Consider the following 23,025-nt stretch of genomic DNA (forward strand, 5'->3'; position numbering starts at 1 on the left):
CCCAAGCATGTGTAAACTAACGGATCGCTTTATATCGATATTCGAGACTAGTATCATCAGAAAACATACATTACGTCATAAGAACAAAATATGAATCACAGCCGGATACGCTTTTTTACCTTTACAATCAATACGTATGATTAGAATATTTCAAAATACTAGAAAGAACAAAATATAATCGTTTTTCATGCAACACTTTCTTCTATATTTTAAGATAATTTCTAATTTAAGCGAAAACGGAACACACTCAGCTAATATCCTTAATATCCATCGTTGTAAAATTGGCAAATAATTAAGTATATCATGTTCCTTTGTGACCCGAGTTTGGGATATGATAAACAAGTCGACAAGATGGCTCAGTAACTAGAGCATCGAGATTTTTTTGGGGGGGTCATTGGTTCGAGCTCCACATGTCGCCACAACTTTGGTTGAACAGGTAATATGATACATTTTTAATACATTTTCTTTTTCTACTGTTTTGTGAAAGAAACTATATATATATATATATATATATATATATATATATATATATATATCTACTACAGATATTAAGGTGACCATATATATATTAATCTAGGCATTATGGGGACCGCTGGATTAAGGCGACAAAAATTGGTCTCCTTAATATTTTCAGTCCAGATTTGATGTATCAAATGTCAATAAAAATGTCCATTGACAGTAAGTTGATAAGCTTGAATGTTTATTTACGAGATCATTTCATTGTTTTAAATCTTATTATCTTTTAATATTAAAAAAAATATTCTTAAACTTTTGTGTGTGTATATTTGTGTATCCATAAAAATAGCTATTAAGGCGACCAGGGAAAAAATCATAATTTTGGTCAAAAATAGCTATATACTAAGCATTTTTTATTTGTTTTACTTTATTTAAAGCCTATTGTATAATATCCCGAAGTTTCATTCCATAAAATACAGAAATAAGGAAATTCGATATTTCGTGTACCATCAACATCCAAATTTTCAAGTATACAGAAATTTAACTTTCCGGAATATAACGGAAATTTTCGGGTATCTCCGTGGTACCATCTCCGTGCAATTATGCAGTATGGCGTTCATCTCTTACGGAAAGAGAATGGTAACTTGGTAAGTGTTTAAAATACATATTCAACGTTTTTTCGTTTATTTTTATGACTTTTGTACAGTAGTATAAATCGTCCACCCTTTGGATGAAAAGCAAATGATTTATCCGGATTTTGTTCATCCGAAACTAAATCACTAGTATCAACATCCGGTGTAATTTTTGCTTGTATTTTGGAGAAACTCGATTGATTTCTAACAAACTTGGTTTACCACTACATCGTCGCTTATTATTATTTGGTATGTTCCAATCTAAAAAGGGATTTGCTCCCTTAACATCTCAGATTTTAATAAATAAAAGACGAAATGATACAAATGCCTTACATTTTGTTCGTCAATGTCATGTCATTAGTCATTCTCACCACCTTTAAATAGCAGAACAGAACGAACACTATCACCAATTCGTATTGTGGCTTTTTGCATGTGTCTTAAATTCTCATATTTGATAATAAATGCAACAATAAAATATTTCCCTTATTCTGCCACAGTTATGCACCAGTCAATTGTAACCATGGCCCCCAGGCAGGTCTTGTTTATACCAGGGATAGCAGGGGAAATGGGCCATGTTTTTACGTTCCAGGTGGACCGGCAGTGCTGAGTGAATGCGTGGTTATTGTTTTTGCGCTGAAAACAGGGAATGGGCCTAACCTAGGATGTCCCCAGGGGCATTTGACGGGGATCTGGTCATTTCGTAACCTTACCATTTCGTAACTGCTGAATCTTGGTTATTTCGTAACCATTTTGTCAGTCAATTCGTAACCGTCAAGAAATCAATTGCTCATATGGTAACCACCATTTAACAAGGTGATAAATAGTACACTTAGCACCTCGTTAAGTGTATTGTTCGAACCTGGATGTATATGGCACAGCAACCAAGACACCAATTGGAAGACATTACTCAAATTCTCACTAGTAACAAGCCAATAATTTATGTTACTCAATAGTTATTAGATATATATATATCATGCTAAATTAGAAATGATTTGTCATTACGTCAAAATTCTTTCAGCAATCGTATAGTTTCAACTTGGAATAATTTGCCACATGAATTAGTGAACACCACATCTCTACCAGACTGCAAGATTCATCTCTTCCAAAGGATGTCGTACCTTTCCAGGTGGGTGTGCATTGATTGATTGATTGATCGATTGATTGATTGTGAGTTTGTGTAAATGAATAACTGTGAAACCATAACCAAATGTTGGGCTGTAAAGGTGTGTATGTGCATGTTTCACATATTCTCCGTCCTGGTTGGCATACTGGATACTCAGACACTCTGCCATGAATGTTAGAGAGTTTAAAGCTATTTCTTATTTTCCTGTGTAACTATATTGATGTTAGATTAAATTTACGCCGCCGTGTTACTGAGTAACAATTTGAAATTGGGCCAAAATCATCAAGCTAGAGCTTTGCATAATCTTTTTCAAACTTCTGCGAGATTTCTGCCCTTGACAATATTTGCTCGCAGCCCCCCTCAAAGTTGCACTTCGTTCAGTATTTCAAAGCTTACGGATACACTTTTTTGTTAATTTGATATCTTAATGTGGCTACTTCTAACTAAATAGATGCTCAAAGTAACAAGATGCTCTGGGTGTTCACTGGGTGACAAAGGCTACCCAGTATTGGTTGTTTCTTTTTTCTGAAAAGATGTTTCTAGTGAATTGCCCAGTTGCAGTGGTTTTGACGCCACAGAACCAGCATAGCTCCATGACAGATATATATGTTTTCGTCAATGATGTCAGTACTGCTGTATTGGAGGCCTCACAATTTCTGTGTGGAAATGTCATCTGATACACTCATAACGGCGTATTTCTAGCATAGCTTTCATAAGTGCATGGCCATTCTCTGTCATTTTCAGATACACTGTGTTTTGTGTGGATAAGAAATGCAGAGTGGTACCACCAATCACCTAAGCCACCATTCCCCTAACAGACAATAGGCTCATGGGGACAGTTCCTGCAATTTACAGAAAAGCTCTCAATTGTAGCCCTACGAACATCAGGTAAGCGATAAATCTGGACTTCAAGATATCTCTGTACTCACTGTAAGTTTATACTTCATTTGAACAAAACATAGGGCCGAATTCTTAACAATCACTCTCACTCACACTCAATGAGTTAATCCTCTGTAATCACATAACGGTCGAGATATTTTCGAGTGAAAGGTATATCTGTATTCACAGGTGTGAGTGAGACTCAAGTGTTTTGCGTGAGTGGGACATTTGTGAGTGCTCGGCTAGGCCACTTGAACTGCCCTTGAGGATTGGTTGTGAATAGGAATTGAATGAGTGTATGTGAAAAAAGTACATGGCAAGTAGAAAAGATGAAATATATCAAATATTTGGAACAAATAAGGGACATGCTCGTTCCCAGACAATATTTAAGAGAATGGGATAATCCATTGAAGTACATGTTCATTCAATAACGTGGCCATCTATAAACAAAACAAATTCAAAAGGATGCGCCTATCATATATTTGTTTTGTTTCGCAATGATCTTGATCCCCCAGCAATGTTGATGTTTGCAATTCCTCAATGGCTGCAAAGACAGGCAGCTAAAGGTACGTGAAGTTAGCATCCTAGCGGCATGAAGTTAGCGGCCTAGTGGCGTGAGATTGGCGGACTAGCGGCCTAAATTTGTTATCTATTTCAAGGTTCAATGGTTTAAATGGGAAATATGATAAATCAATGTTTTTAGTCGTACATTAGCGGCCTTAAATTGTTTTCTACTTCAGAGCATTTTTATATGAGTTTTCGTCTAAATCAATGCTAAAATAATTGTTTTCCTATGCAAAATACATCACGCTTGAGCGGTCTTGCAGCGTGAACTTGGCGGCCTGGTGGCCTGGCGGCCTAAAAATCCCCAAAACTCAATCCAGAAGCCCAGGAAAAGGGGGAAATGCTGATATTGGCTAAAGGATGTTGATTTATGAAAAGGACATTTAATTTATCATTGTTTTAGAAAAGAACGCATATAAAGTGCTTTGGAATAGGAAACAATTTTAGGCCGCTAGTCACATGAGGCGGCTAGGCCGCCAGGCTGCTAACTTGACGCCGCTAGGCCATTTCATAGCGTGGTAAGGGAATTGATATGTATTTTCCAGCCTACATTCAGCTGGATTATTATTACTATTATTATTATTATTATTATTATTATCATTTTCATTATCATCTGACATCATCAGCAGCACCACCACCAGCAGCAGCACCACCAACACCACCAAATCATCATCAACATCATCATTATTATTATTATTATTATTATTATTATTATTATTATTATCGTCATTTTCATCCATTTTCCCCTACATTTCTTGAGTTGTTTTTCACTCCGAGGTGTTATTTCCCCATAAGAAGTAGATTCATTCGCTAATTCTATCCATCTGCTATTTTTTCAACTTCCATTTTTTCAACTTCCATATATTATTTTCAAACGCCCAAGACCGCTTTATGTAGAATACAAAAGCAAGATTATATATGAATACATATTTAAATTACGTGATACAATGGAAAACGGCTACATATTTAAAACAGCAACAACAACGACAACAACAAAAAACATGCATTTAAACGTATTTTGCAACAGTTATTTACAACCCAAAACGTTTATTTTTATTAACCAATTGTTAAATGTAAATTTCAGTTTCAGAATAACACTTATTATCATTTGTTTGTTGCTATAACTAACAATAAGGTACTCAAATCTCAAATAAACATATGTTTACAATGTATAATGTAAACATCACCATAGTCAAACAGATAATCCGATATGATCATGTAAACATACGTGTATAATTATATACTGTATTGCTCACTTGATGAAGTGGAGTGTTAGCGAGGCGTGTGAATACGAACAGATCACTTGAGTGTCACTCCCCATATTCCACTCAAGTGATCATTTGAGTGTCCCTTACGGGAATGTGGTTGGAGTGTGAGTGGGAGTGGATGTTCTGATTTCGGCCCTTACAATTTCAGCATCAAAATCCAGGTTAAGATCCCAGACCGAACTTTGTCTCCTTCATTAAACTTAATTTCAGATGTTCTATAAGCCACATACATGTTCACTACTTATGACGGATAAGAACTTTCGCAAATTGATTATAAATGCGTTTTCCCAGATTTACACCCTCCTCTTGCAGATACTGCCAATGGTGAAGCTTGGGTGCACCGGGCCGGTTTTCCAGCCGTGTGGAATCAACATCTCCAGCTGAACTGGGGCCGGGAATTATATAAGACTCCTTAGCAGCATGGTGAGCTTTTGCGTATTTATTTCCAGGCTCATATACCCGGCCAGGCTTCTGCGTTTAAGCTTTCCTTTCGTCATTTTTTTAAATAACGTATCTCAAGTCTTTCAATGAAATCACAACTGTGACACCTTTGGAGACTAGATTTAAATTAAGGAACCATTATGTGTAGAAAGCCTTTTGGGTGATTTAAAATCAAATTAGTAAACAGGATTCTCATGGTTCATGGTTTATAATTGGCCTTGTGGACCTTTCATTCTTTACTTTGGTAACAGCCGCTTAAGTATGTAAGAAGGGGGGGGGGTACAGATGTGATAGTAAACAGTGTTTAATATGGTATATTTGTTTTTATTTTATCACCATTTTGAAGGTAATGATTGTGTTAAATCAGGGATAAGTAACAAGTTTAACACAAACACTGTAACATGTTTTTTATTTCAAATAAATCTATAAATTATCTCTGGAGAATTTAGTCTGATCTCCATTTCTCAGAAAATGTAGCTGTCTAAGTGCCTATTCCATCAATGAGTATCACTGTCTTTAAATTGCTGTTGCGGTACAGTTTAAATAGCAAAAGTTTTATGGCCCTGCTTGTTTGCAACTCCTCATTCATTTTTGTACAGCGAGAAAAGTAAGGGAATTCTAGAGATTTACTAGAATTATGGATTGTTTTTCTTGAGTTACACAGTACATAAGGAGGAATAAGTGTGTACACAACTCCTCATTTTATTCCTGTTTATTATTTATATATGTAACATAGATGTGTACAAGACTTAGAAACATGACATAAAAGAGCTCACTTTGATAAATTTTCTCAGAGAAAGATATCTTTACTGTTAAAGTAAGAACTTTTACTGCATAGTAAGTAATGTCTTCTGCTCATCTTTATGACATCATTACATGGAATGGAAACTTCCCAAGATACATTTCCACATGGCGCAGCTCATTTATATATATTGCTGATGGATTGTTTAGAAAGGGACAGTTTTAATAGGACAAAATGTTTTAATCGCCATTTTACAGAGTGCCAGCCAGTCATTGCTGTTCTTTTCATTGCTGAGGAGGACAGTCCTGCCAACATAACAGTTTGTTCAATAACAGGTAAAAAACTGGTCTCACTTTACATTTTCAACCACTGCCAGATAATATAATCTTATATAATGATAACTCCTTCTTCACAACTGGTGTTAAATATATAATGATTAAACTAACAATAAAATGGAAATTATGCTCTTTAAACTCAGAACCATTATTGACTGTCTGATGCTACTGGTAAATGAACTGGTCTTGATGTCCTTTTCTTGAGATAATAACTATTTGCATAATACCCCGGTACTACTATTGTACATTCAATAGAAAATCGTCTTGTTTGTATCGTTAAATGGCTTTATAATGTTCCCCACTTCCTGATTCTTGAAAATTATGTGAACAAATGACAATCCTACTACCATTTAAAGTTTGATTAAATTTCGGACAAATGTGTGTGTTTAAATTTGCCTTCTGCTTAAAGTAAGGGTATATATACTGGGCAAGAAGTGCTGAATTTCATCGTGAATGACAGTGATTATCCATAGTTTGAATTTGGTTCGGACATGTTTGACGGGAATTTAAAGACATTTTTTTGTCATCATTTTCGCATACATTGTTTCATTCCAAGATAAAAAATATAACCTTTTTCAAAATGTTCAATCTGTGAGAGTGCAGCTTTAATAGACCAGTAAAGACTTGTCGATGTGAAACTAAACTCTCAATCAAACTTTGGTAAAAGATCAAATGCGGGGCTCCGTGTGCGGCATAGACTGTGTTAATATTTATTTAATATGATGAAGAGCTAGTTAAGTTATTTTTGTTAAAAGTCTTCATTTGAAGCAAAATATGTTGCAATACCCTGTATGAATTTTCTTCACTGGATATTGATTCATAAAAAAACATTGCTCCAGGGTGCGGAGCTATTTTTTGCTATATGTCTATACTGAAAAATATTCTCCTCAGAAGTCAACTTTGTTCCCCAATGTGCAAGGCACAATCGGTGAAAATAATTTCAATAAAAGTCACTGATTATTATTATTGTTATTATTATTAATAAACTTTTACTATTTCAGGAGACAAACAGAAACACAGAGGTGCTATACATTCTGATTGAAAAACAAATGCTTCTGCCATCATTTTGGCGTGGCTCAGATCAAGAGGAGAATTTTAAGAAAGGTAATAACTGAGCAACTAAGAACATGCAAGTTGCACTGGTTAGAGTGTAAGACCCATCTCCCTTCATAAGAATTGATAATCATCACTGTATTAAATCAAGAAATTGAAACGTAAGTGTCTTGTCTTTTGCAGTGTTTTTGAAATATAATATAATTTAAAAAAAACTAAATTATTTAATATGATTGTGAATGTGTGATGTTTTCTTCTGATCATTCACTCTCAAAAACCAGATACTAAAAACATATTTGTAGATTTTTTTGTTTTACTTGTAAATATAGTTTTAAGGTTGTATTTTAGGCAAAGCCTTTTATTCTGCTCAATACAAACTTAAATATTGTAAGAGTTATGGCCCTTTGTAATTTTTAAACAAATACATTTTTTTCATGTTTTTGTAAGCCCATTATTAAGGGACTTTTAATATTTTCACCAGCTGCATTATAAAGTCAGACCAAAAGTGTTCAGTAAGTGTCCAAACAATAAGTTAGAACAAATATTGTTGTAGAATGTTTTGTGAAGACATACAATTGGATTACTTTTGTGTCAATAGGATTAAGGTTTCTGCACATAAAAATTATTTAGAATTGCATTTGGGTCAGTCGGTTCACGTTCAATATTACTTGCAGTATAAGTGGAAGCAGTGACTTAAAATTAATTACCAAACAGTTTCTGCTCAATTGCTTTGAGTTAACATACGAGTTATGAAACTTGGAATACTAGTTCTTGGTGGCATAAATGAAAGACCTTGTTTTGTCACATTGACTTGTTAGCAAGCACTAACTTCCTCTAAATTCTCTTCAGGTGATGATTGGGCACACACAAGAAGACATAGATCACAGGTGTCTAGCCATATGAGTAGATAGGAGTGTCACACTCTGCCAAACTTACTTCATCAGACGAGCAGAAAGCTTCTCAAGATCCCGCACTGCACACTAAGACATAGTCTTTGACTACAACAAGGTGATGAAAGTACAGAGAGGTCCAATTGAAATCAATTCTGTGCTGCGTCATTTCTTCATTCTGGAAGTCGATGGACGTGATTTATCATGGCATAAAGTGTGCAGTTTGCCGACTATCAGCAGTCTTGTTCACCAGCTGTGCAACTTGAGCTGGTAGCTTTATTGCTTGAAGCCACTGCACAAGAGGGGGGAAGGTGCAGGCTCATCAAAAAGTCTCAAAAGTTGAAACTAGGAAAAGAAGTTTATCAAGAGTGTGAATCTATTTTGAAAACAATCGTTACAATGATTTGGTTTCCTTTGAAACTTGATACATACTATGAATTGAGATGCTTAAATAAAAAACCGCTATTCAAATATCAGGAAACTGCCTTTTTCATACTAAAGGGTAAATGATGTCGCCATTTCCTGTATGTATTTAAATAAGATATGTCTCCACAATTAATATTTTTAGGGAATTTTTCTCAACCTAATGAATGAGATTAAATTGTACAGCGTTATATGAGCTTAATATGTGTTTTCTCATTCTTTAAAATTGGTGAAAAATTGTCAGAAGATAATTAGACCAGTATCCATTACTGCAATCATACAATCAAATATACAGGGACAAGCCCACTGGGCATATAATATAATTAAACCCTGTTTAGGGGCACGAGGCAAACAGAGTTACTTTCAAACGTTAAAGCTGCACTCTCACACTTTAGATGTTTTGACAACCTTTTTCATTTTATGTCTTGGATTGGAACCATCCAATTTTTGCGAAAAATTAAATCCCAGATTTTTCTATTTAAGTTAAAACATTGATGTTTTTCATGCACTTTTCTTAAACCGTTAGTAACATTAATTTTCGAACGGAAATATGAAATCTGCGATCTGATCTTTTGTCAGCAATCTTTTATCATTGGTTTGCAGATAATTACGCAAAAACTTGCTCATTCCAAGACAAAAAAAGTTGTGGAAACGGTATATCTGTGAGAGTGCAGCTCTAAATGTTTAATTGCTTGATTTTACTACTGTATTAGAAATTACAGGGATTGGGGTATATTTTTAGTGTTTTTATTGCTTGTTTTTGATTCATACAGTCATACTTTATTCTTCAGGGCACAACTTACAAATAGACAAAACTGGAAAATGGTCATATCAAAAGGTCAAAGATAATGCAAGTTGAACAATCATATTGTTCATGGCTTGTATTTTTGGTATATTTTGTTGCATATGCTATAGAAAAGTTGAAAGTTAAAAATAAATTCATAGTTGAAATGATGGCTTTGAATGGTATTGTCAGATGAGAAACGGCACTATTAAGAAATAGGTATAATGGTACTTTATTTATTTTAATCAATTTTAGATATTATGAAAATTATTATCTTATTTAGTACATGAGACCTTTTAAACAGTTATTGACAATATAACAATGTGTATATGAAGCTTTAGATCAACACTTAAAGCTGCACTCTTACAGATTGTCAGTTTAGACACAAAATTGTCTCAAAATCGGCTGATTTGGTTATCATTCCTTTAATTCAGTCATATTAGATAATTCACGATAGAACCAATCAAAAATGTTTGGTAAAACTGCCGAAAAGTTCATTTACATTAAATTGTTCGTAATGCTTTTAGTCATTGTTCGTAATGCTTTTAGTCATAAAACATCATTTTTTTAAACATAAATATGATGAACTGCAATCTAATCTTTTTTCAGCAGTCTTATATCACTTAAAATTGGGTCTAGACATTTCTGCAAAAAATACTCCATTAATAGACGATCAATAAAAGAGTACCGGTAGTCAAAACGATCAATCGGCGAGATTGCAGCTTTAAATACACCTTTTAAGACCGCTGTAAAATTCCAATGGTTTGCCTAAATCTTTAAAGCTAGCATACTGTTTAATTGACAACCATACTTATTGTTTTAAAGTGTCATGATATCTTTGTACAATGTTTTTATATAATTCATTAAAGAAGTCAAAACAAATTTGTTTATCTTGTAATTTGTTATCTATTATTTAAATGACTCAGACAAAAATGGGAACGTCAGTGCTAGTTCTTTTACTATTAACATCCCATGAAGTTTCTATTGGTGTAGCAGCAAGGAGGTGTTACATTAAGGATGCATCATTTAAACCAAATTATACATTCATATGCACATCATACAGGCGTGTAGCCGCCTATACGTGAATACGCCACTGAATCCACATGATTCTGACAAAAAAATCAACCAAAGTTGCAGTATGCGAACTTGACTACATGAATCTAAAATAGGTTATTTTCCAGTACTAAATAATGCACATCGGAACGTCCAGAATGCACTAGATTGCACCATGGTTTTCAAAATTTTCTGAGGGGGCACGCCCCTGAACCCCCCAGCACATTTATGAATTCACATGAATAGAGGGGTAGCTACGCCCCTGACATAATTGAAACCACAGTGTGGCTAAACAACACTTGTATGTTTATCATACGCAGTGATCTCCCATGGAAATGCAATCGTCAAAGAATCTGAAGGGGCTGTTTATATGGACTAGATTTGAAATGCACCAAGTGTTTAAAAAGTTGATTTCAGTCACGAAGAGAATCAACCATACCCCACACTTGTTGGAGTAAGATGAAATGTCCACTTTCCGCGAGAAAGAAAGTACATTGAAAATGTTCATTTGATTCAATTGACTTTATCTTTTTATAAATATGTTGCAATACATAAAATACGTTATTTGTTATAATTGTTTACCCATGTTGAATTTTATTTGGCAAATTTATAAGAGATTTATATATTAAGAAACTCAGCCGCTAAAGAGGATATGATTATGACATACTTTTTTTTTATATCTTTCGAACATGAGTTTTTGAGTGAATATAAGCGAATGTTTTGAAAATGCATCTTTTACTTGGATTTTATAGATTGTTATTACGAAATAAAGTATGGCGAATCAAACGAAGTGTTAAAGCCAAGCTATTGATGGCTGAAACCCTTCAATAAATGTTGATATGTGCTAAAATATAGTCTTTGAAGTCCAAAATTTTGAAATGCGTTACTAACCCGATTCAACAAAAGGCTGTTGCACAATCAGTTGATTGACATAATCACGTGATAAATCAATAACTTCCATTAAGGTTAAAATATTCAACACCTTAGTATGAGTCCCTGTGGGCGAGTGGATAAGCGTTCCGTTTTTTATTCTATGTGTTATCTGCACCCCCATGTGCTTGCTCCCAACTTGAACAAGATTAATTTTTAATACTTTACTGTAAAATGCAATTGAAGTATAAAAGAAAATCAACCTGGTTACTATTATTTCTGCAATTTCAGTACCAAGGAGTAAAATAAATATACATGTAAGTGTTTTCAGATGCATTACGAGGAAAAATATGCTTGGTGCCAAAACATGAGAGAGTCTTTTTAAACGGAAAAGTTTTGGCAGTTACTCAGTCAGTCAGATGGTGATAAATATAATGCATAGCATCATCGCTCTGGAGTACGAGAACGTTGTATACAGAGAATGTTTTTACTGAACATGCGTCTGTTTATTTTGATGCCATAAAAGGTTTAAACTGTTTAAAGGAACTATAACATTATGAAACAACAAATCTGATTACAGATATCAGTGGCAGATCCAGGAATTGACTTAAGAAGGGGTACGTGAAACTCATGGGCTTAATCTTTCCACATCCGCCCCTCCCTCAGAACAGAAATTGAATGGCTTAAAATGTTGAACCGGGGTGGGGGTTAGACTCCCCTAATTTATAGTCCGAAATAGTGCATTTTTATCTTAATATTGTATTTTTTCCCGATATTGACTGAGAACGTATTATAAACGGACGATTCAAAGGGGTGGGGGACGGCGCGCGCGCTGGGACCGACCCCCCCCCCCCCCCCTGAATCTGCAATTGAGTACATGCATTAAAACCGTCTCCGTAGCCTATTGGTTAAGGCGTTCTATACCCTTCATCTAATTGACTTAAAACACTTCACACAATTGTTCAGGACCATCAGCCAATGAGGTTACATAACACCATAATACAAGTTATGGCCCCTGATTGACTTCGGTTAAAGTTTTAGGCAAGTAAAATTTAAGGGGAAGTTGGAATTTAATAAATAAAACTTCCATGGGTCACAATGGACCCAATGAACAATGTTCTTTTATCATGAGCTAACTGTTCAAGCGTTAACAGACACACGAAACTTTTATTGTTTTTACAAGCACAGAACTTGTATTTAGCATTTACAGTTTCTATATAATTCAACTGAAAGTTCTATTTAACCATAATATATCAAATATTAAGTCACCATTCACTAGCGGATTGAGAAGGGGGCGCAATTGTCTTTAAAATCGTCCAAGTTTACTTTTTGTGTCAATATATGAGAAGAAAATAAATACGCACATAATGCATCATTTCCGACTACAAATTGTTAAAAATTTCTTGATTGAGTAACCCTCAATCCTCCTGCAAACGCCCCTTAGTAACGCCCCCTTCTAACGACAATTCCTGGATCCGCCCCTGGCCATTATATTTTTTGTTTATCAAACGGTACACATACCAAGTGACTGAAGCTGAATTTCATTTAATGAATGAGATGGTCTGTAAAAGATTTCCGATGAATATCCTATGAAATTTGCAGTCCTCCCGTTTCGACCGGTCATTGTTTGTGGATTTATTACACACAATTATATAAAAATACTATTACAAAGTTGTCTCTTAAGGTTACGGGAGCCTTCACTGTCAAAAGTAAGATATATATAATTTGTCCCCCTAATGCCATAAAATATGGATGGTCCCCTTAATGCCTCAAAAATAATATAATATATACACTGGTCTCCATAAACCCTTCGACATATATACCTGTCCCCTTAAAACCTGCAACATACTTACAAATTATTAAGGAGACCGCAAATTACGTATATTTTTTGTTAATTAATTTAAGAAGCCTAAATCTTGTACACATAATAAATGATCATTTCAATACTAAATTATCAACAAAAAAGCAAAATAAAGTATAAAACAAAAAATATACAAATTGTCTCCTTAATGCCGTAAAATACATACGGTCTCCTTAATGCCCTAAGTAGATATATATATATATATATATATATATATATATATATATATATATATATATATATATATATATATAACTATATATATATATATATATAATGGTTCTTATTAAGGATACCGGGCTTAATTAATAAAACACGGTATTTCAACCTTATGAGACTATAGTAGATCACAGTAAATCTTTTAGCATTCACCAATCATTTAATATTTTTTTGCGGTTTCTGCTATTAAATACACGGTTAGAATCTTACTATAAGTAGTTAACATTTTCCATAAATGTATAATTTAGTAAGTAATTAAAGGTTTATCAGTCAAAATTGATGTTTGTTATACATGTGATTGTATTGATTTTGAATAAAAATGTCACTTTCATAAGACGTCTTATGTTTTCAAATTTTGGTATTACTTATAATACAGTGTAAATACGCGTGTTTATTTTATCAAAAATAAAAGTGAATCTAGTCTTAGTGATGTTCCCTACATGATATTAGATAGTATATATACAAGAATGTATTAAATACAACACGCTCGATGGCGGTGCACTTCATTTGTGTAGTCTTGGACATCGGCATTGAGCTTTAAAGCTGCACTCTCACAGATTAAACGTTTTGACATTAATTCTATTTTATGTTTGTCTTGGAACGAGCCAATTTTTGCGAAAATCCATTGACACCAGTTATATAAGACTGCTGATACAAAATCAGATCGCAGATTTTTATATTTAATTTCAAAAAAATGATGTTTTATGCATTTTTCTTTAACCGTTAAGCCATAATATATTAATTTTCGAACTGATTTTTGTCAGCTATCTTATATCATTGGTTTGCAGATATTTACGCATAAAATTACAAGACAAAAAATAAAATAAAAAGTTTGCTAAAATGGTCAATCTGTGAGAGTGCAGCTTTAAAGTGTACGCAAAAGGTCTAAATTAAACACAATAACTCTAAATGTACATATTAACATGATATAGTCATTTATTACTTACGACAGAAGCCACAGCTTGCAGCGCAGTTGCTGTGCGACCACTCGGCGTAGCTCGTGCACACCCCGGGTAATGCATACGCTTTGCAGTTTGGCAAGTTGTCCTGGCATGCGTGCGGAGGAATCGTTGTCATCACTGTCTGGCCAGTTGGGGGATCGCTAATGATTTGATAGTATTGAGTCAGTCACCCATCCGCCTTTAGTGTCGAGTTTAAACAGTTGTTATTTTTCTTCTATTTTTGTCATTCGAATACTTTAATACCATTTATATAATCTTTGGATTTGTAAAAGATATCAACACGGTTAATTCTTCTTCATAAGTAATAGTTAAATGACACGAATTAAAATCCTTGTGATTAAGAATAGGCGGAACGAGCGTCGCGAACGAGCCCTTCTTAATCAATTAGATTTTAATTCAGGCTATCTATGTGACTTAGAATACAACCTCGTTGGCTGATACATTTTAAACGCAAAATATGACGCAGGGAGAGTGTATCGGATGAGCGGCAGTAGGCGGACCTTTAAACACCCGCGAAAGTTGAAATTCTTAATGATTAAGCCTAAAACTAAATGATTGCCTATCTTAAATTCCATTGGCTGAAAATGTAGGTTATATTCTAATGATTTTAACAAACTGGCACCCAAAACCTACCGGCGCATGCCTGGCTGTTGAGGGAGGCGGTGATCGAGGCAAGCTGGCTGAAATCCTGCACGGTAAGCACATGGGAACTGTCCGGGTCGCTCGCGATTGCGTTTAGCTCCGACGTATCCACACCGCCACCTACACCGACAGCAAACACCTGTATCATAGAAACTAAGATGTTTCAGGTTCCCAATACACTTTTTACAACATCAACGAAGTTCACCTACATCAATGTTAAAAGGACGATGCACGTGCTTTGGTGCCCGTCTATCATATTACATGTTCTTCGAGATACAGGGATCGATTAATCAAATAATATGAGAGGATAGTTGACAATACATATGGAATGGAGTATAGTGAAATCTTATGTAATCCGTCTTCAGAATTACCCCGTAAATAACTGCCTACAGGTGGGGTATAAAAATCGTACCTACTCGCGATATAGAATAAATCAAAACGCATCAAAGCTGAGTATCTTCAATAAACAAAACATTTAGGTTACACGAAGAATACTGTTTCCACAAAACTGCTGTACCTGAACGCCAGAGTTGCGAAGTTTCTGTGCCTCAGCCAGAGTGTTAGGTCGGTTTGTCGACCGTCCGTCTGTAACTACGATGGCGATGTTGGGTATGCCAGGACGGTCACCGTTGTTCTGGTTGAATATCGTGGTGTAGGCGTCCTGTTACACAAAAGGCGAACGGGTGTGAAATAACAACAACAACCTCTACTACTACAACTACAGCAACAGCAACAGCAATGATATAATTATCACCATAATTACCGGAATGGTCTTCAAATTACAGAGCTTTGTCCCTATCTCGTCAACACCGTTATGCCAACGCCATTTTATGTGATTGTTTATATTAAGGCCGATGTCCCATAGTAACTTTTAAATGACATAAAAATTAATACTTTTACGATAACCGTGCGTGATGGTATATTGTGAAAAAAGAAGGCAGCAAGTCATGTTAATTATATAACTTCTTTCGTGTCAATCAGAGTCCAATCAGAACGAATTGCTGAAATAAACAATAGCGTCATTATCGCTAGCGGGATATACAATATGACCCTGTATTTTCTATACAAAATATTAGGCGAAGGTAAATATATGACTTTAAACGCTGAACATGGACGTGTTAATACTAATATAGGCGTACATGGAGAGCCTGTCCCGTGTTGGTGGTTCCCTGCTTGTACGGGATGTTGGCGATGGCCTGGTCCACCTGCTGCTGGGTCGTATACCTGGACAAATGGAATTACCTGGTAATTTGTGTTCATAAAACATAGATGCCACTAAATATAAGTGTCGTTAGTTCTTACCCGGGCTGTAGTAAACGCCCCTAACACATTTTTTTTTTGAATACGAGAGTACCAGCTAGACAGACTCAAGGTTTTATTGGCACAAAATACCAGACAAAGTGTTCACGTTATAATGTGTTCTCTATCAATTCAGTCCGTGCAAGGAATTCATTTTATTCGTGCAATTAAATCGCGGTTATCAAAACTTACCCATATTTACGAAGACGAGTGCATATAATTCGGATATTCTTTTCGGACATATTTTTTTCGGACTGTCGAGGTGAATGTAAACATCTGAACAAGGAACATACGGGCAAATATGTTTCAAATCTCAATATTTACCTGTTCAGATTAAATTGTGGGAATGTTCTGTCGCTGAAACTCTCCGTTGCAATGCGCACCTTGTCTGGACCGACGTCAAACTTAGATGTGACGTCACGAACGAACTGGAGCATTTTTTGGTAGTTGGTGGCACCAATACTTCCGGAAGAATCGAGAATGAAAGCGACGTCGGCCTTGGCCGCACAGTTAGGGGCGGTATGCGGCTGTGCATGAGGTTTCGATACTGTATTGAACAAAAGAAAATTTATATGAAAATATAAGAAAAACGGCTAGAGAAAACCTTGGAATTCAATACCATTCAAAAATACACAACCATTATACAAACTATTCTTCAATCACCAAGAGATAGAAAGGTAGTGAACATGGCAAACACTTGTTAACCGAAGACTCATTATACAGTGTGTTTATGTGTTTAGACTTATGTTTAGATCGTCACCTTCACACGCTTTTGTAGACAGGAGGGCATTCAAGGAGCTCAGGGCAGAAAACGAGTCGGCAGTAAAAACGTGGGTACTGTCTGGGTCAGAAGCGATCTCGTTGAGTTCCGACCGCACCACACCGTGGCCGACACCGATGGCAAGGATGGTTATGCCGGCGTCCCTGGCCGCCTTCGCTTCCGCAGCCGTGAGGGTCGGGTTGTTTGACTGTCCGTCAGTGACCACGATGGCGATGTTGGGTACATTGGCTCTGTCACCTTGGTGTGGGAACATGTTATATTGTAATTTATTATCGTTTTAAGATGATTTTTAAGTCGGTTACCTACACATTGACTAATGCCGATAGTTTAATAATGAGTTTCTCGTTTAGTGCATGTATTGTATTGATCGATGTGCTTTTAAAGCTGCACTCTCACAGATTTACCATTTTTACAACTTTTTTTTATTTTTTGTCTTGGAAAGAGCATTTTTTGCGTAAATATCTGCAAACCAATGATATAAGATTGCTGACAAAAAAATCAGATCGTAGATTATCATATTTCCGTTCGAAAATATATGTTTTGTGAAAAATGCATAAAACATCAATTTTTAAACTGAAATATAAAAAATCTGCGATCTAATTTTTGGCAGCAGTCTTATATTACCGGTTTCCATGGACTTTCACAAAAAATGGTTCGTTCTAAAACAAAAAAAAAATGTCTAAACGTTCAATCTGTGAGAGTGCAGCTTTAAAAAGGATCTTGGTTACTTGTATATTAGGCTTCAGCGATTATAGAGTTTCCATTATTTTTCTTAATCTCAGTGTTTATGATTTTATTTTTTTAACAGACTGCAAATAGATATTAATGCACGCAGTATTATCGAATTTGCATGCTGATATGACGCAGTGATTATATTTGAAATACACAAACTGTCATTGTGTGAAAAACCAAACTTTTTATGATGTTGTCTGAGAGGACAGGACAATACAATTAACTGGCATAAAAACGTTCAACTGGCATACCGTGCGCGGCGGAGAAACTGTCAGTGTGCATGAATTCGGAGAGCCTCGCCAGTGTTGGTCAAGCCGGAGTGATAAGCGATGTTGTTGATGGCCTGTTGGACGCTCGGGCGGTCTTGGTACGTGTTCATGTAGAACTCTGCCTTGACGCTCGTCTGGAACGTGTCCACGCCCACCTGGACGGCGTTAGGCCCGATGTTGAAGCTGTTCATCATGTCGTGGACAAAGCCCTTCATTGTCTGGAAGTTGGGGGAGCCCACGGAACCGGAAGAGTCCAGCAGGAACATAATGTCCGCCTGGGCTTGGCAGTCCGCCTTCGGAGCAGGCGTCGTCGGCGGCAACGTTACCACTTTGACTATTTAAAAAAATCTATATTAATAAAAACATGAGATGTATATGTGAGCGTACCTACTGTGACGTTGACGTTAACTGTCATCCAAAAAGGTTAATACTTCATAGCTTAAGTATCATCAATTAAAAGGTGATGCAATGGTTATAATTAAAGTGACATTCTTATTCAAAATCAATTTATACACATGTATAACAAAAATAAATTTTGATTGATAAACATTAGACTTCTTACTAAATAATGCATTTATGGGAAATATTAACTACTGAAAACAAGCTTGTAACCGTGAATTTAATATCAGAAAGCACACAAATATTAAATGATTGGTGAATGCTAAAAGATTTACTGTGGTCTACTATAGTCTCATAAGGTAGAGAGAGCGTCTTTTATGCTCATATCTTTCAAATTAAACTCGATATCCTTCATAGGAAACCACTGTTTTTGACATTTATTCATCCTTTTTGGAATATTAAAACACAATATTATTACTGGTAGTAAATCTTATTTGGGAGTGAGAGTGCATCTTTAAGATAACACGGAATAAGCCAATTAGGATCGTTGAACGCTACAAACCTTCACACGCCTGGTGTGACAGCGAGGCCTTGATGTTGGCGAGGTTGTTGAAATTGTCCACTTGGAACACGTGGGAGCTGTCCGGGTCCGTTGCCATTGAATTCAGCTCGCTCTGTTGGGCGCCAGCCCCAACACCTACCGCAAACACGGTGATACCATGTGCGCGCAGGCTGGCTGCCTCTGAAGCCGTGGCAGCGGCGTTGTTGGATTTGCCTGCGTATGAAGATCATCAGTATAAAAGTGCTGGATATGTTAACGCAGCAACATATATCGATTGGTAGACAAATACCTTCTCTATTTTTACATTATGGACAAACGCTCGTTTTAAGTAAATGAAGAAATACTCCTTTTAAACTCAATCGAAACCCACAAGTTTTAAGCCATATATCAGTGTAAGCAGATGTCACGAACCGTCAGTGACGATGATAGCGACCTTGGCGACATTTGCCCTCATGCCGTTGGCGGTGGAGAAGGACGTCTCCCGGGCGTACTTGATCGCCTCAGCCGTGTGCGTTGTGCCAGATGTGTACCTGGTGAATTAATGATGAATACTATTCAGGCGATATCTGAAGGATCATCACCATCATCATCATCATCATCATCATCATCATCATCATCATCATCATCATCATCATCATCACCACCACCACCACCACCACCACCACCATCATCATCATCATCATCATCATCATCATCATCATCATCATCATCATCATCATCATCATCATCATCACCACCATCATCATCATCATCATCATCATCATCATCATCATCATCATCATCATCATCACACCACCATCATCATCATCATCACCATCATCATCATCATCATCATTATCATCATCATCATCATCATCATTTTTTTTTTGGTTGCATATTAAAGTGTGACGTCATTTTAACGTTTAATACAAATGTATGAGTAAAACATACTGAGTGCTTGTAACTGCGTTCTTGATGGCGGTCTTGTCGTTGTACTTGTTCAGATGGAACTGGTTGTAGACCTTCGTGTCAAAGGTCAGCAGTCCGATATGAGTCTGCGTGGGCCCGATCGGGAACCCGTCTACCAGGGTGTTGACAAAGCCCAGCATTTTCTGGAAGTTCGAAGCCCCGACGCTTCCGGAAGCGTCCAAGATGAACACAATGTCCGCGGGCTCAACACAACCTAAAATGAACAATGTGTGAGATTGTCTATTGTTTATGGTATACTAACCATCGTTTTTGAGGAACTTTGTCAACAACTTAAGATGCACAAACGAGTTCGTATACGTGTATTGTTTATGGTCTTATTGCCATCGTGTTAAAGGATATTCGCCGACAACTGTAAGATGTACAATGCACTTTTTCGTATACATGAATTGTTTATGGTTAAAACTTTTATTGCCTTGATGTTTAAGGAACTTTGCCAACAACCATATAAAAATAGTTATGTCCTGCTAAAAATAAAACGCCGGGATACAGAAATACAGCGCGGAAATAGCCGAACACGCAAGAACTCATACTCGGAACGCAATACAACTAATCTATTTTTATGATTTTGTCGTCATTCTGCTAAACATAGAGCTCATTGAGACAAAAAAAAATGGGTTAAAACGACAGGAATAGAAGTAGTTCTTTGGAATTTGCGGTCTTAAGACTACCTGCGCGCATGCGCAGATAGTCTAAAAATGAGCAATGCATGAGAGTGTCTACCGTTTATAATGATCATTGAGTTTTTGGAACTTCGTCTTCATAACATCAGTTAGAATCGATATTTGAATATCCCTGTCGATCAAGGGAAGCACGTGCCTTTATTTTCAACGAATATGCAACTCGTAAGGCCGTTAATAAAGGTTAAGCAGCGAGTATCAGGATGCATGCCTACACGTATGCAGAGAACTTTGAACAGATGCGTACCAGTAGCCATTGTGGCTGGAGGGAGCGTCTGAACCGTGGTTGTCGGTGGAGGTGCCGTAGGCGGCTGTGTTACACGCGTGATTCTCTCTGGCGTTTCCGGTACAGTCTGCTCCGCCGTTAGCCGGGCGCGGGTTGGTGCAGGAGCGCTCACGGAACTGAGTGCCGCTTCCGCAGGACTTTGTGCACGGGGAGTATGATCCCCACGTTGTCCAAGCTCCGTCAACTGAAATATTTTTATCAATACTAGAACACTATGATTAACGGGCAATTTTAATATATAATTTTACTACCTTATTAAGTACAGTCTAACCGTTCCCGTTGGCTCAAACTGAATGTTAAGGACCGATTTCTTAATACTGAACGTAAGCATTCCCGGTTGGCTCAAACTTTCTGAGGCTTGAGGTATTTTCGCCGGTTCCGGGGAGTTCCGAATTGTTTATAATATACGTAAACGATATATTATAAAAACGGTAGGAGCACAGTGCCGCGTTAGCTTGCACGACTACTGTACTTTCAAAGGTCATTGAGTCTCTATATCGCTCAACTGTATATACAAACACACCATCAATGTTATTTCTCATTAATATGAACAAGACTGAAGCAGAAAATATGGCATTTAAAACGTTAACAAGATTGTTCTAAACACGACATTGTGACCTACTGTTTACTCAGCATGACATCTGCACTGGTTAACAAGCGCTCACGTTTGTTAACTGTTTTGTATCCCAGGTATATGTATATTGGTTTGTTTATCCATTGCAGCGCATACACTAAAACCGCGGAACCAACTCGCAAACATTAGGACCATGTAGTAAGCCTTCATTGAACCAAGGGGTTACCTTGAACTTTGTATAGTCAGCTAACCTTGAACTTTGTATAGTCAGCTAACCTTGAACTTTGTATGGTCCACTAACCTTGAATTTTGTATAGTCAGCTAACCTTGAACTTTGTATGGTCCGCTAACCTTGAATTTTGTATAGTCAGCTAACCTTGAACTTTGTATGGTCCGCTAACCTTGAACTTTGTATAGTCAGCTAACCTTGAACTTTGTATGGTCCGCTAACCTTGAACTTTGTATGGTCCGCTGACCTTGAACTTTGTATAGTCAGCTAACCTTGAACTTTGTATGGTCCACTAACCTTGAACTTTGTAAAGTCATCTAACCTTTAACTTTATATAGTCCTTCAATGTTTAACTGAATAGAAATGTGGCATCTAAAAGGTTAACGTGGTGTTCAATGTGCAGCGATTGAGTATGTGATCGGACATAACCAATAAACCACTCTTAATCTTCTGGTCAAGTGTTAAGTAAGATCGGTTTGACACTTAAGTACATACTGTAGAGTGCAAACCGGGTTATTGTTTGTATTATTTCACCTAGTGACCTACTATTTACCCAACACAGTTCATACTCGTACTTGACCTAGATTCCATTAATACACACATTCCGACCAAGTTCCGTGAAGAGTGTGTGTTGAGGTTAGCTTAAGGTAGACGATACGTACTTCTGCACGCTGTTCTCTTCAGCTCGGCCTGTAGGGTGTTGAGGGCATCGAAACTGCTCACTTCGAACACGTGATGGCTGTCCGTGGCGATCGTCTGCAACTCTGCTTTGTCCACGCCGGATCCAATACCGATCGCGAAAATCTGAAATCCGCGATCTAACAGTTAAAGCATAAGTTTTTAGAATACTTATTTATATTTTGATGTCTTTAACAATGTCGAGTTAAATGTGAATGTTTTTATAACTTGGAGCTGCAAAGTAAAGACCCAAAATGTAAAGTTCTTTATGCACCAGCCAATTGTAACCCCCCCCCCCACCACCACCACCACCAAGTCCGGGGAACAACGGGGACTTTGACTTTCGGTCCAGTCAATCCCGGGTAAAATCCCCGCCCTGCGGGAACAAACTGCTGCGGCCCGCCAAATGCCCCCGCACCTCGGGGACATCCTA

At 36.7% G+C, this 23,025-nt stretch overlaps 1 protein-coding gene and 1 long non-coding RNA gene across 3 annotated transcripts in view; one reads left to right on the top strand and one right to left on the bottom strand.

The window, feature by feature from the left end:
- The first annotated feature begins 559 nt into the window (after positions 1–559).
- On the top strand, positions 560–10,616 carry LOC128221286 (uncharacterized). 2 transcript variants are annotated; one of them, XR_008258938.1, is made up of 7 exons: positions 560–1,337; positions 1,678–2,214; positions 2,956–3,099; positions 5,235–5,345; positions 6,363–6,440; positions 7,442–7,544; positions 8,343–10,616. It is a non-coding gene; the product is annotated as an uncharacterized LOC128221286 (long non-coding RNA). The 2 variants fall into 2 exon arrangements; XR_008258937.1 differs by having other exon boundaries at positions 561–2,214; positions 8,343–10,613.
- Positions 10,617–14,536: 3,920 nt separating this feature from the next.
- Positions 14,537–23,025, bottom strand: part of LOC128221702 (collagen alpha-1(XII) chain-like) — a 34,663-nt gene continuing 26,174 nt past the window's right edge. The window contains 13 exon segments of the mRNA XM_052930302.1: positions 14,537–14,676; positions 15,189–15,336; positions 15,715–15,858; positions 16,337–16,421; positions 16,821–17,043; positions 17,257–17,514; positions 18,261–18,297; positions 18,299–18,612; positions 19,180–19,392; positions 19,591–19,709; positions 20,110–20,341; positions 21,073–21,134; positions 21,136–21,295. Coding sequence (XP_052786262.1) covers positions 14,537–14,676; positions 15,189–15,336; positions 15,715–15,858; positions 16,337–16,421; positions 16,821–17,043; positions 17,257–17,514; positions 18,261–18,297; positions 18,299–18,612; positions 19,180–19,392; positions 19,591–19,709; positions 20,110–20,341; positions 21,073–21,134; positions 21,136–21,295 — 2,135 coding nt within the window.

Source organism: Mya arenaria, chromosome 16 (genome assembly GCF_026914265.1).
Source record: "Mya arenaria isolate MELC-2E11 chromosome 16, ASM2691426v1".
NCBI classification, from domain to species: domain Eukaryota; kingdom Metazoa; phylum Mollusca; class Bivalvia; order Myida; family Myidae; genus Mya; species Mya arenaria.